At 38.0% G+C, this 15,032-nt stretch overlaps 1 protein-coding gene across 5 annotated transcripts in view; it reads left to right on the plus strand.

The window, feature by feature from the left end:
* The window catches only part of LOC122561700 (spindlin-W), a 77,993-nt gene extending 63,342 nt beyond the window's left edge, over nucleotides 1-14,651 (plus strand). For all 5 annotated transcript variants that reach the window (XM_043713744.1, XM_043713762.1, XM_043713753.1 and 2 more), the window contains 5 exons: nucleotides 41-256; nucleotides 6,107-6,155; nucleotides 10,047-10,297; nucleotides 10,446-10,682; nucleotides 14,040-14,651. In XM_043713744.1, the coding sequence (XP_043569679.1) occupies nucleotides 202-256; nucleotides 6,107-6,155; nucleotides 10,047-10,297; nucleotides 10,446-10,682; nucleotides 14,040-14,242 (795 nt within the window). In that variant the 5' untranslated portion in view covers nucleotides 41-201 and the 3' untranslated portion in view covers nucleotides 14,243-14,651. The remainder of the gene's footprint in view (nucleotides 1-40; nucleotides 257-6,106; nucleotides 6,156-10,046; nucleotides 10,298-10,445; nucleotides 10,683-14,039) is intronic.
* Nucleotides 14,652-15,032: the final 381 nt, after the last annotated feature.

Below are 15,032 nucleotides of genomic sequence, written 5' to 3' on the forward strand. Positions count from 1 at the left end.
GTTTTAGATGAACAGTTCTACTGTGTGTTTTTTTTAACAGGACTCTTGGATCTGTGCACACTAAGTCTGGTTCCATGTAACTCTTAATATTATTACTGGGTGTCACTACAGCAGCTCTCTACATTGGTTGGAGCCTGTATATCACACTGTTGGCACCATTTAAGTTTTATCTAACCAAAAGTGAGCTACCTATCCAGATGAATGAAGACCCCATTTGGGAAGCGATCCAGTCAGAGGTTATCAATTGATGCAGCAGGTAAGGATGTTAAAACTGAAGGATATGTTTGATTTTGTCTGTATTTCCAACAAATTTCAAAATTTTTTAAAAATTGGACTATAGATGAAAAATGCAACCCCTATCAATTCAACTGGTTTTGCTGTATATGCCCTATTGAATTGCTTTACAATTACTTAGATCATCTTTAATCCTGCCCTGGTAGGCATATGGTTTGAGTAGCAAATAGCATTACAATTGTGGCTTCATCAATGACTGTGTACATTTTTTAAAAAAAATGTATTTGCAATATGATTTTAGTATAACTTGATCTGTTGCACTGACGGTACAGTGATTGAGCTTTTCATCCCAACCAGTCAAAAATGATTCTGTCTCAATTCAGACTTGTAAATGAGTTATTGCTTCATCATAAGTATGTGTTCACACAGATGAATATGTTGGCACGGTGGCTTATGGTTAGCACTGCTGCTTCACATCACCAGGGTCCCAGGTTTGATTCCAGCCTCAGGCGACTGTCTGTGTGGAGTTTGCACATTCTCCCCATGTCTGTGTAGGTTTTCCCTGGGTGCTCCGGTTTCCTCCGGAGGTCAGGTGAATTGGCCGTGCTAAGTTGCCAATCGTGTTAGGTGCATTAGTCAGAGGGAAATGGGTCTGGGTGAGTTACTCTTCGGAGGGTTGGTGTGGACTGGTTGGGCCGAAGGGCCTGTTTCCACACTGTAGGGAATCTAATCTAATCATAACAATTTACAGTGGGTAGAAGGTTCTGCTGGAAGTATGGAAATAAAACACTGGTTTTGAACTATACAAAAAGTTCTATAATGAATACATTTAACTTGCAGAAGGTGCATTTAAAATTGGCAAGCAAACAAAAAAAAGTGGAGTTGCCTTAGTAGTACTGAACTTGAATTTTACTGAAATGAGATACATTGCCAAAGCTTTTAATATTGCACTCATCTGGAAAAATACAGGAATGCCAACTTTCAGTCACATCAGTTTATGCTACAGGAGAAAGGGTGCTGATCAGTTTGTAAATTGACTGTGATTGTTTAATTTGTAACATCAGAGAAAGCAACAGGAGCTCTAGTCACCTCATTCTTCTGATTAATTTTAAAAAAGAGGTCCAAGGCTTTAAAATATTCCTTGTTTTTGCAGAGAGCAGGTCTGTGTGTATGATTGTCACTTCTGGCAACTGCAAATGAATCATATGAGCCTGACTGGTTATCTTAATTGAATTTTAACATAGCTACTGGAACACATGGGATTGTTTGGTAAAGTACTATCTACTTGCAGAATTACATAGGATATAGGTGAAGAATTAGGCCAGTCAGCCCATCAAATCCACTCCAACATTTGATCACGGCTGATTTGTTTCTGAACCCCATTGTCCTGCCTCTCCCCATATTCCCTTACTAACAAGAAGCTGTCTATCTCTAACTTCAAGACGCTCAATCACCTCGCCTCCACGGATTTGCCACCAAATTCCTCATCTCCATTCTAACTGATTGTCCCTTCAGTCTGAGGCTGTGCCTTCAGATCCTAGTGTCTCCTGCTCGTGGAAATATCTTTTTCATATTCACTCTACCCAGGCTTCTCAGGATTCTCTAAGTTTCAATGAGATCCCGCCTGCTTCATCCTTCTAAACCACTGAGTACACACCTGGGGTCTCAACTGCCCCTTGTGTGGCAAACCCTTTATTCTGAGATCATTCCTGTAAACCTCCTTTGCAGCCCCTGCAACACCAGTACATCCTTCTTTAGATTTGGGGCTCAAACTGGTTACGATATTCCAAATGCAGTCTGACCAAATCCTTATACAGCATTCGCAGTACTTCCATGTTGTTGTATTCTATTCCTCTTGAAATGAATGTATTTGTCTCCCTAATGGCCCCTTGATCCTGCATCTTAACATTAAGAGAATCCTGAACTAGGATTTCAAAGTCCCTATGTGCCGTAGATTTCCAAAGCCTTTCTCATTTAGAAAATAGTGTACGCCTCTCTTCTTCCTACCAAAGTGCATGACCTCACACTTTTCCCCACATTGAATTGTATCTGCCACTTCTTTGCCCACTTTCCTATCCTGTCCAAGTCTGTCTAACAATATACATTTCAGTTTAACTTTTATAAGTAGTTGAGTTACTATTTGGGTACAGTATGTAATCTACTTATTACAAACAACTGATGGAGCATGTGATTTGTTTAGCGACTTGTGGGGTTTGCAATCTACATTCCTGGTGTCACGCTGGCATTAAAGTTCATAAGCAACATTGATGAATTATGTGGTAGGCAGAATGTCTTTGTTGTACTGATAGTTGCACGGGGGTGCCCTCTTTATTTGTCTATTCTCATGCTTCATGGACTTGTTGATCAATGTCTGCATTGATTCTCCAATGCATTAGCTAGGATCGGAAGTCCCTGCTGTATGCTTGCAAAATGTTGAGGTTAAAGAAATCTTAAAGAAATCTTTGGCAATGCATGCAACATTGATGTTGACCAGCAGATTGGAGCCATTATATTTGGTCCACTGTTGTATATTGACAAACGAAATTGAATTTGTTTGCTTTCACATTTGACATAAAATTAATAAAATATTTAAAAATGAACACTTTATATTGGTTGCATTTAAGGTAAGCACAGCCATTGTAGAAAGTCTTAAAATGAAGAACAACTTTGCTTAAATATGATTAAAGGACAACAAAACATGACATAACCTTTTTTAATTGATTATTTAAAGTTTAGAGTCCTAGAGCTGTACAGCATGCAACCAGACCCTTTGGTCCAACTCATCCATGCCAACCAAATTCGATCGGTTCTGCTAAAACGCAGTAGTTCCATTCTCATGCAAACCTGTGTTATAAGTAAATTCCGTAACAGCAGCACCATTTAAACTAATGGGGCTGGAATCAAGTTACAACCAATACCCCCAATTCATCAATCATGTTACAGCATATTCGAATTAACGACCTGTATCCTAAATAAATCTAGTCCCATTTGCCAACATTTGGCTGAATTCCCTGTAAACCCCTCCTATTCATAAACCTATCCAGATGTCTCTTAAATGTTGCAGTTGTACCAGCCTCCACCAACTCCTCTGGCAGCTTATTCCATACGTGTGAAATGGTTGCCCCTGAGGTCCCTTTTAAATCTTTCCTCTCTTATCTTAAACCTGTGACCTGTAGTCTTGGACTCCCCCACCTTGGGGAAATGACCTTGTCTATTCACCCTTACCATGCTTCTCATGATTTTATAAACTTCTATAAGGTAACCTTCAGTCTCCAATGCTCCAGGGAAAATTTAATCAAGAGACAGATCTTAATAAATACATATAGTCAAAAAAGAAACCACTCCACTCACCATTGTAGATTTACAAAAAACAAAATCAGTAAAGTTATACTTTAAAACTAGCCATTTACCTGCCTCCTTCTCTTGAGCTCCTCCACACAGGTTCTTCCAAGGTCAGCTGTGGATTTCACTTTTCATTTATTTTTCTAATATCCAGAGATACTTGAAACTAAACTGCAGAGGCACTCAGCAGTGAAGGTTCACTGCTGGGTCAGAATGCTGTGCAGGTTGACTTCTCCATTTGTTTCATTGTTTCACTTCTCATGTAGTCACTGCTTTGGCTCTCTTTTTCCTTTTTAAAGTGCCCTTGTGCTATGACACAAAGGTGAACCCCTCTGTTAATTAAACTAAACACCTAGAAAAGCTCACCTCACCTCATAATCTGTTAAAATATGAGTGACAGAGAGCTCACAAGTTCCACTATTTAAAGAAAATTACATCAATTTATTTTTTACTCTAAAAGTGAATATTAAACAACAACTATTCACAACCCTAAACTCCCTTTCTCGTAACTGCTTACTATCTGCCTCCAACTGTGTAACAATATGCTGTTCCAATGAGATACTTATTAAACTTACATCAACTTAATTTCAAAACCACACAGTTGCTGTTGTATTTTGTGTCTTTCCTCTTCTAGCTGAGAATCTCTTTGGGTCATTGTCTTTCTTTTTACAGTGAGTATGTTTCATATGAAAAGGTACCTTTGGTGAAGAGTGTTTCCTAACTTAGAGAGCAAGATATTAGACTTTCAGGCTTTTTTGTCTTGATGGTGGTTGTGCTCTCTCTGACTAATGTCAACAGCACTGATGCAAACACTAATGCAAAATACTCATTTAGTATCTTCCTCCATCACTGCAGTTCCACACATAGGCTGCCTTGCTAATCTTTGAGGGGTCCCATTTTCTCCATAGTTTCCCTTCTGTCCTTAATGTATTTGGAAAATCCCTCTGAATTCTCATTCACCCTGTTTGGCAAAGCTACCTCATGTTCCCTTTTTGCACTTCTGATTTCCCTTGTAATTATACTCGCACTGTGTTTTATAACTTCTAAGGATGCGCTCGATCTCTGCAGTCTGTACCTGATGTATGCTACCTTTTTCTTACCAAAACCTCAATTTTTCTAGTCATCCAGCATTCCATACACCTACTAGCCTTTCCTTTCACCCTAACAGGAACATACTGTCTCTAGACTCTCGCTGTATCATTTTTGAAGGCATCCTGTTTTCTAGCCATCCCTTTATCTGCGAACATCCGCCTCTAATCAACTTTTGAAAGTTCTTGCCTAATAACATCAAAACTGGCCTTCCTCCAATTTAGAATTTTAACTTTTAGATCCGATCTATCCTTTGCCATCACTATTTTAAAACTAATAGAATTATGGTTGCTGGCCCCAAAGTGCACCCCCATTGACACCTCAGTCACTTGCCCTGCTTTATTTCCCAAGGGTAGGTCAAGTTTTGTACCTTCATTAGTAAGTACATCCATGGACTGAATCAGAAAATTATCTTGTACACACTTAACAAATTCCTCTCCATCTAAACCCTTAACATTGTGGCAGTCCCAGACTATATCGAGGTTACACTTTAAAAAAAAAAATGCTCTTCTTTGCTCGCATGCTGTGAGCTCTCCCTCACAGGTTCCTCCAAGTCAGCTGAGATTTTTGCTGTTTGTTCATTTTTCTTAGACACACTCCAATGTCCAGAAGTACTTGAACTCAAACAGCAAAGGCAGTAGCTGTGCAGATTCATTGTTGTGTTAGACAGCAGTGTAGGTTTCTTTTTCTCTCCCTCTCTACACTTCCCTTGTGATCACTGCTTTGGCTCTCTTCCTCTTTAAAGTGCTGTTGTTTTGATTGTTTTGGTACTTTGGAGAAAAACAATGCAACAGCTTATAAAACAGTAATTACTTCCCCTGGAATTCAAGGAAATCACTCCACCACCTAAAATACCTCAAAAAGGAGCAGCTCTTACAGCCATAATTTCTTCCCATCCTCCATCTTGAATATTTACTTTTGTTCATGATGTAAATGGTGAAATGTGTTTATACAAAGCCAAGATTCACTGATTATTTTTCACATCATTTAATATTCTGTATAGAGATTCCACACAGCCAATAAAAAGTTGAAGTTTTCAGAACCCACAACACAAACTACTACTTCCACACACTAAATATTATGTCTGCAGAGTGTCCATTGAAGCAGTAGCTAGCCAACACACAGATTCTCTCCTTTAAGCTTTCTGAAATTGAAACCAATATTTAATTTATGTGATCAGTCCAAATATTGAAGCATGATCATTACTCGACCTCATGAGACCCTAAATTACTTGAAAATTATATCAACAAAAGAAAGGCACAGGATTTTAAAAAAAATCTTATTCTTGAGTTGAGCATTTCTTCCATGGCCATCCCTTTGTTAGATCATCCATAATAGTCTTTGAGATTCTCAATGATAGCTGATTAGCTGTGCATTTTGGCAATTGATGACATGTCAATGTGATTCAGCAACATGATTCCATTACTCTTTTGTTTTTTAGGTCTTCCTAGTGTCTCTGGCAATATGATGAAGAAGAAAAGTAATCACAGGTGTGTCTACGAAAGTAGTTGTAAAATTTGGAGTTTGGTGGGCTTGCCAACTCTCGAATTATATTGGAGTCTTCAAGAATTGATGATTAACCTGCAGGACACTGGGATCAAGACAAGGAGAAAGATTATAGAGGGTTTAAATATACATTATTAGAACACTTCACTTAATAGTAGCAAAAATGTTGGAGGAGGCAAGACAAAAATGGTTTGACCATCAAAAATTATCTCATCACACTCCAAAAATGCACATAGGTATGGGAAGCAGTGAAGCCACAAGGGTGCTCATAAAGGTAAACAATGAGGGTTGGAAAACTATGGGGTGAATTATTGTCTCTTTTTCATCATGTGTTTGGAGGCTAGCAGAGCATTTAGTTAAGTGTCATGGGCCTGATGCCATGAGACTTATAGGGTCAGGAGTCATATTGGAGATTCATGGTATGATTCCCTCATCGCTGTATTCTGCTGTGTCACCACATCTGTGGGTCTGTTATGCTAATGTTACAAGACATGAGCAGGAATAGTTGAAGAGCCTGGACTTTGTTTGTGAGATATGATTTGTGAGTATGATTCTGTTAAGCTGTTGTTTGACCAGGCTATGTGACAGTGCTCTCAAATTTGATAAAAGTCTCTAGATGTTAATGATAAGCACTTTGCAAGGTCAATAGGGCATTGTGCACCTTTGTTTCCTGTACTTGTATCAGTGCCAGCTGGTCAGACTGGCTTTAATTTATTTTGTTTTCCTGTGATAGTTTGATACAACTGAATGGCTTGCTAGACCATTTCAGAGGAGACACAACCATATTGTCATCAATTTGATAGGAATGAAGATTGAATTAATATTCAAATTTCAAACATATGTAAGTCAAATGGTATCATTGCAAGAATAAAGCAAAATTTAACAAAATTCAAGGGGTTTCTCAGATGGCAGATTGGATAAATGCATTGTTATACAAAATGCAGATTTGGTCGAGATGGCGATTAAAAATGCATCCCTCTCTATGCTTGGTTCGAGCAGAAGCCCAGCGGTGCAGTTTCACCTGCTCTGACAGCCCCAGATGTACCTATTCCCTCCATCATCACTGCAGATGTCAGATTGGTCGTCCTAAGAGTCATTCCAAAGAAAGCGATATACGGGGACTCCACCCTCTAACTGTATGCTCACCTTCTTGACCCACACTGCAGTCGGTGTTTTTGGCCTCCTACTGTACTCCCTGTATACCCACAACTGTAGCCAAGTTCCGAATGAACAAGTTTGCTGATAACACCACCATGGTAGGAACACCACCACAATGATGAGGCAGAATACTGAAAGGAGATAGAGAGTTTGCTGTCATGGTATAATGATAATAATCTCTTACTGTTGGCAAAACAAAACAGCTGATCATTGACTTCAGGAAGAAAGAAAGGGGACAGTCCCTATCTACATCAATGGAGCTGAGGTGCAGAGAGTTGAGAGCATCAAGTTCTAGGAGTGATGATAACCAACAACCTATCATGGATTTGCCATGTAAATGTGACGGTCAAGAAGGCGTAACAACACCTCTTTCTCAGGTGGCTTAGGAAATTCGGCATGATCATAAGAACCCTCACCAACTTTTACAGATGCACCATACAAAGCATTCTATCCTGATGCATAACAGCCTGGTACAGCACCTGCTCTGGCCAGGACCATAAGAAACGACAGAAGGCTGTATACACAGCCCAGACCATCACAGAAACCAACCTCTCATCCACGTACTCCATTTACATTTATCTTTGCCATGGAAAGGCTGCCAACATCATCAAAGATCCCGTCCATCCCGATAATGCTCTACTACAACCTCTTCCAACGGGCAAGAGGTATGAAACTTGAACATGTGCACCAAGCTTGCAATACAAAGCTTTTCACTACTTTGGTACTTGTGACTACAATAAATAAAATAAAATCAACTACTCGTAGGAAGGCATAAGACACTAAATCCTGAGAGGCAGAATTAACATATTTCAGATTCATAAGATCTGAAACATTCACCGTGCAGATGCTGCCTGACTTCAGTTGAATGGCAGGAGTGTTTCTAGTGCTCTGCGTATTCTCTGGTTGACAGTCCCAGTCAGAGTCACCCAGAGATGGCACTCCCGAGGCAGTGTGTTGAAGACAGATTCTGGCTCAGCCATGGTGGCGCTGCATTTCAAGAATTGAATCTCTTCACTGACTAGGCACTTAATGGAAAATCAAAGGATCCCTTATAAATCTTTACAGAACACAATTCAATTAGTTAAAGTAACATATTGGGGTAGAAAACTGCTGCATGGATGGTCTGCAGTGATGAAGGCAATAGGTTTAAAAATGAACTTGAGTGAATTGTTTTTTTACATTTACTTGAATTTACAAGAAAGTATATCTGTGTTTTGTTGAGTTTGTATCCTTCATTGCCTATGGATAGATTGTAATATTGTCCCAGTTGATGATATTAGTCATCCCAGACTGAAATCTGGTTTGATAGCTCACATTTTGTTTTGGTGTGGTTTTTAAGGAGATTGTGTCTTAATGAAATGTAAGTGCTTTATACTGCAGATTTGGTTTTAACAATTTAAAACAAAACTTTTATAAAGCAAAAGAAATGAAGATAAAATAGAATTGTCCAAGCTATTTACATGATAAAATTTACTTAATATGATTTTAGCGGTTTTGAAACACTTGATTTAAAAATATAATCCCATTAATCCCATAATCTCCTTTATAGATCCCTAAAACATCTTTCTACAGATCCCCAAAATCATCCTTGTACATTACATTTTGTTTTAATCTAATACTTTGATAGATCTAAGTTAATTGTGACTTCAACTCCTAATCTGGAAAATCTGATTGTATGAAAGATCCACTTTAAGACTTTCGTTCTTATCCTCATCAAATAGCTTCTTCAAGATTTTATCAAACACTCCTGGTCTAGGTCTATCACTCAACACCTTAATCAAAGATTATCTAATTTTACGGTCTTCTCCCCTTCTTGGCAGCATAACTTTATACATCCATCTTCATCCAAGGTTTCTGCAGATCTACCACATACTGAAAACTAAAAAGATATTTTTTCTCCCCAGCTATTATTGTTTCCCTAAGCTAGAAAACACATGAGTTCCCTTACAGAAGCCTTGATGCACAATTAATTATCTTGCTTGGCCTAACTCCTCTAATATAAAATTAAAAAGCCATTAGTTCTGTAATCTGCCGCCTCAAACTGTTTTAAAAGCAATTGCCATGGCTACAGAAATACCTACATGTTGATTGTTAACTCTTCAGACAGAAAAACCCATATGTCACTATTCAAAATTCAAAAACCTAAACTTGCATTAACTTAAATTTATATAAATTGCACAATCTACATTACAAATGTGGCATTGAGAGGCTTCATTTATGCTGAGTGAATCTCCACAAAGGGACCCAATGCTAAGTCTTAGTGAAGTCGCAATCTTAAGAATCAAAATATTTCTGTCTTCAAATTTCTATTATGGTTTTCCTGTGCTCCCTTGAAGTTTCAATTGCTTAAGCTATCTTTTGCCTGATATTTACTTAAATGGTTTGATTGCTTGATTACTAGCTATTTTAGAAGAAGTGGTGAAATTGCATGAATTTGTGTTCTTACACTTTTTCTTAATCTTTTAATTGTACCAAAGATTAAATGGTTGCTCTAGACCTTTTCTCATCTTCTTATTCAGAGTCATTATTATTTACCTCTGGAGTAGATGCCAACCAAGGTTTTCTGGCTCAGAGATAGTGACATTAACAATGCCACAAGAACCCTTTAAGCAGCTATTTTATTTTAACAGCTGTTATTTTATGACATTGTATGGAAGAAGTATTTTGATTTACGCTGTTGCTTAATGTTTCTAAGTTATGAAATTTCTTTTGTGCAGGAAACATCGTAGTAATGTGGGGCCAAGCAAGACAGTTTCTCATTCACGACGGAACATTGTAGGTTGCAGAATTGAGCATGGATGGAAGGAACAGGGTGGAATAACGCAGTGGAAAGGCACAGTTCTGGATCAAGTACCAGTAAATCCTGCACTTTACCTTATCAAATATGATGGATTTGACTGTGTATATGGACTTGAACTTCACAAAGATGAAAGGGTCTTAGGATTTCGGGTCCTTCCAGATAGAGTTTGTAAGTGAAAATATGGTTTTAAGATCACAAAATCCAAATTTTCATTGTCCTAATAGAAGGGGTATTTTATGTCCTGTCACTAGTTAATTATATTAATTACTTAAAATTACAAAGTACTTTCTGCATGTGCACTTTCTTTTGTTTTCAGCTGTATCTCGAATCAGTGATGTGGATCTGGCAGAAATGATGATAGGCAAAGCGGTTGAGCACATGTTTGAAAAAGATGATGATGGAGCTAAAGATGAGTGGCGGGGAATGGTCCTTGCACGTGCTCCAATCATGAACACGTGGTTTTACATTACCTATGAAAAGGATCCTGTCTTGTACATGTACCAACTTCTAGAAGACTACAGAGAAGGAGATTTACGTATTATGCCTGATTCAAGTAAGTGCAAGGGAACTTTTTTAATAGAGACAATTGTGTTTTTATACAGTAATCATAGAAGTTACTTTAGTTTTATATTGGTGAAGTAATGATGCATTTGTACAGAGACTTTGGAATGTAGCATGAGATCTGTGCAAATTCGAATCTGGACTAGGGGTATTGCTTGAACTTTACAGCTATCTCAATAAGGTGACTATGTACATAATCCACCATTTTTTATTTCCACAGCAGCTCATCATTAAGAAATAATCTGATAAATATTTATTGTAAGCATTGTTTATGCTGGTGCATAGGACAATATATCATTCAGGCACGCAAGTTCTAATGGTTGCCACATTTGTCTTTTTAAATTACATGTAATTCTGCCAAAAAGTATTAGTGGAGGTAGTTGCAAGGGTTTTCCTAGATCATACTGAATAGTTCAAGATTGACAGAAGAGGAGTCTAAAGGGACCAGGCAGAGAAATTGAGTCACTAAGTATATGTGAAGGAGAGAAATAAGTAAGCTCTATGTTGGAAGGCAACTGAACTACAGGGGTTTTGTGAAGGGAACTCCGAAGTCAAGAACAATTGGATATTTCTGTGTTATTAAAATTGAGTCAAAGGTTTTGAGTTAGAGTCATACAGCACTGAAATAGACCCTTTGGTCCAACAGTCCATACCAACCATAACCCCAAACTAAACTAGTACCACCTGCCTGTGCTTGGCCCACATCCCTCCAAACATTTCTTATTCATGTACTTATCTAAATGTCTTTTAAATTTCCTCTGAAAGTTCATTCCACAAATGAACCATTCTGTGTAAAAAGAATTACTCCTCATGTCTTTAAAGTTTTCGCCCCTCCCCTTAAAAATATTCCCAGGCTGGGGAAAAGACCTATGCCATTCACCTTATCTGTACCCCTCATGATTTTATAGTCCTGTATAAGGTTACACCTCAACCTCCTACATTCCAGTGAAAAAAGTCACTGCCTATCCAGCCCCTCCTTATAATTCAAACCCTCCATTCCTGGCACCATCCTGGTGAATCGTTTCTGAACCCTCTCTAGTTTAATAACATCCTCTGTACAGCAGGGAGACCAGAACTTGGAGACAGTACTCCAGAATAGGCCTCACTGACATCATGTACAACTTCAATATAACATGTCAATTTCTATTCTCAAAGGCCTGAGCAATGAAGGCAAGCATACTAAATGCATTCTTAACCACCCTTATCTATATGTAATGCAAACTTCAAAGAATTATATACCTGATCCTCTGAGTCACTCTGTTCTACAATAGCACTGAAGGCCCTACTTTTAATTGTATAAATCCTGCCTTTGCTTCTTTTACCAAAATGCAATGCCTCACATTTATCCAAATAAACTCCATTTGCCACTTTTCATCGATCCAATTGATCCAATTCTTAGATCACCTTCTTCACTGACCACTATACCACCAAACTTGGTGGCATCTGCAAACTTACTAACTATGCCTGGTATATTCTCATCCAAATCATTTATATACAAATGACAAACAAAAGTTGACCCAGCACCGATCCTTGTGGAACCAGTTGAAAAGCAGCCCCCACCCTCACACTGTCATCTGTCATTAAGCCAATTTTGTATCCAATTGTCAAGCTCACCTTGAAACCCATGTGATCTAACTTTACTAATTAGTCTACCATGCGGAGACTTGTCAAGGGCTTTACTAAAGTCTTTAAGTAAACAATGCCTACCGCTTTGCCCTCATCAATCTTCTTGGTTACTTCCCTAAAAAAAAGTCAATCAAATTTGTGAGATATGATTTCCCTCGCACAAAGCCATGCTATCTTAATCATTCCTTGCCTCTCCAAATGCATAGAAGTCCTATCGTTCAGTATAACTTCCAACAACTTACCCACCACCGAAGCCAGACATACAGGTCTATAATTCCCAGGCTTCTCCTTCCATCCCTTCTTAAACAAAGGCACAACATTGGCCACTCCCCATAATTTGTCACCTCGCCAGTATTAATAGATGATACAAATATTTCTGCAAGGGGCCCTGCAATTTCCTCCCTAACTTCCCTCAAAGTCATGGTATGCACTAGATCACATCCTGGAGATTTATCCACCTATATATTTTTTAAAACTTCCAGTACATCCTCTTCTGTAATGTGAACTGATTTCAAAACCTCAATGTTTATTTCCCCGCATTGTCTAGCCTTCATTTCTTTATCCACAGTAAAAAAAAAGGAACTGATGCAAAATATTAATTTTGTTAATCTTCTATCACCTGAGGTTCAACACAAAAATGACCTCTTTGATCTTTAAGGGTTCCTACTGTCTCTCTAATTGCCCTATTGCTCCTAATGTACTTGTAGAATCTCTTGATTATCCTTAATCTTATTTGTCAAGGCTATCTCATATTCTCACTTTGACTTCTGATTTCCTCCTTTATACTGTTCAAGAAATTTATTTGAACCCAGTTGTTTATATCTAATATATGATTTTTTTATTCTTGATTAGAAACTCAGTATCTTCATTCATCCATTGTTCTGTAATCCTACCAGCCTCACCTTTCACTGAACAGGAACATACGACGCACTCCCATTATCACACTTTTGAAAGTCACCCACTTTTCACATGTTCCTATACTCATGAGCAGTTTACTCCAATTAATTTTTGAACGTTCTTGTCTCATACAAGTAAAATTTGACTTACTCCAGTTAAAGACTTTATTTTTTAAGGGAGGTTTATCCTTTTCCATAACTATTGTAAAACAAATAGAATCATGATCACTAGACCTAAATGTTGCCCCTCTGTAAATTTGGTTTCTTTTACTGTAGCAGACATCATTGGCCATGAGATGTTTGTTGAATATGCCCATAATAGTATAAATTAAACTACATATTCTCTACATTGACTTCCTTTTATAATTAGTACACTTCATCCACTAAAAAGAAAGCTTTATAGACTTTAAAATTAGTTACTTGCTACACACTATAACAGGGCGGCACGGTGGCACAGTGGTTAGCACTGCTGCCTCACAGCGCCAGAGACCCGGGTTAGTCCAAAGATGTGCAGGTCAGGTGAATTGGCCATGCTAAATTGCCCGTAGTGTTAGGTAAGGGGTAAATGTAGGGGTATGGGTGGGTTACGCTTCGGCGGGTCGGTGTGGACTTGTTGGGCCTAAGGGCCTGTTTCCACACTGTAATGTAATGTAATCTAATCAGTTATTGATTTCAAACAGCCAAAAAATGTAATTGAACACAAACCTTGTTAAGGTTTAAGGGTTTCCTGTTGAAAGTATATTTGCAATATCCTCTGAAGGAAGAGGTAGTGGCATTCAGTACACTTGTAGCTTTGCTGATGTTTAGGTAATTTTCTAATTGCACAGATAATGATTCTCCGCCAGCTGAGAGAGAGCCAGGAGAAGTCGTAGACAGCTTGGTGGGTAAACAAGTCGAATATGCCAAAGAAGATGGCTCAAAGAGGACTGGCATGGTCATCCATCAAGTAGAGGCAAAACCATCTGTGTATTTTATCAAGTTTGATGATGATTTCCACATTTATGTCTATGATTTGGTAAAAACTTCTTAGACACACTTCATAGTGGAAAGGCCATATTGGCCAACATATGGACTATTACCAAATGCGGACTTTGATAGATTAGGCTTCTAAAAGCCCAGTAAGCTATTGTGATTTCACAATCTCTGCCATTGACAACAAATAAAACAAGTTTGAATCAGCCAAATGGTTCTACTAATGTTACCATTTATGATGGTTTGAATGCAAGAGGGTTACTTGCAGAAGAAACAATCTAAAACCAGTATTTTAGAATAAGGGAACTAGGTTTCCAGGGTACTTTGTCACCCATGGGAAACAATAGGGGCTTCAAGGTACAAACCTAAATTAGGGTCTGGAAATGAAATGAGAAAATGTATCAGCAAAAGACCAGTTATAATCGAACTTTCTGAATTGAAAAATAAAAAAAAGGATTAGACACTATTCAGTCTTATAGTATGTTTCTGTGTTGATCTCTCTTTTGACAACTAGGTCTTTTTCTGAAATCAAGTACATCTTGTTTGATCTTGAAGAAAGCTGCAAATTTATTAAGATATTATAAAATACCTTTTTGATCTTGATAAAACTGCAATGAGCCATACATATTAAAGGAACTGCACTTGAACATTTTTCTTAAACTTTTTTTTAAAGAAAGGAGCTTAGGTAAATTTCTTTATTTTAGTTATGTAGTGAAAGTATGTATACGAAAGGTGAAATTATATATGTGAACTTCACCAATATAGGAGAGGAACAGGGATGAAGAATAAGTTGTGAAAGTCTCTGGAAAAATAGTCGCTATACTATTTGTAATAATTACCATAGTTCT

The sequence above is a fragment of the Chiloscyllium plagiosum genome, chromosome 2 (assembly GCF_004010195.1).
Source record: "Chiloscyllium plagiosum isolate BGI_BamShark_2017 chromosome 2, ASM401019v2, whole genome shotgun sequence".
NCBI lineage: Eukaryota > Metazoa > Chordata > Chondrichthyes > Orectolobiformes > Hemiscylliidae > Chiloscyllium > Chiloscyllium plagiosum.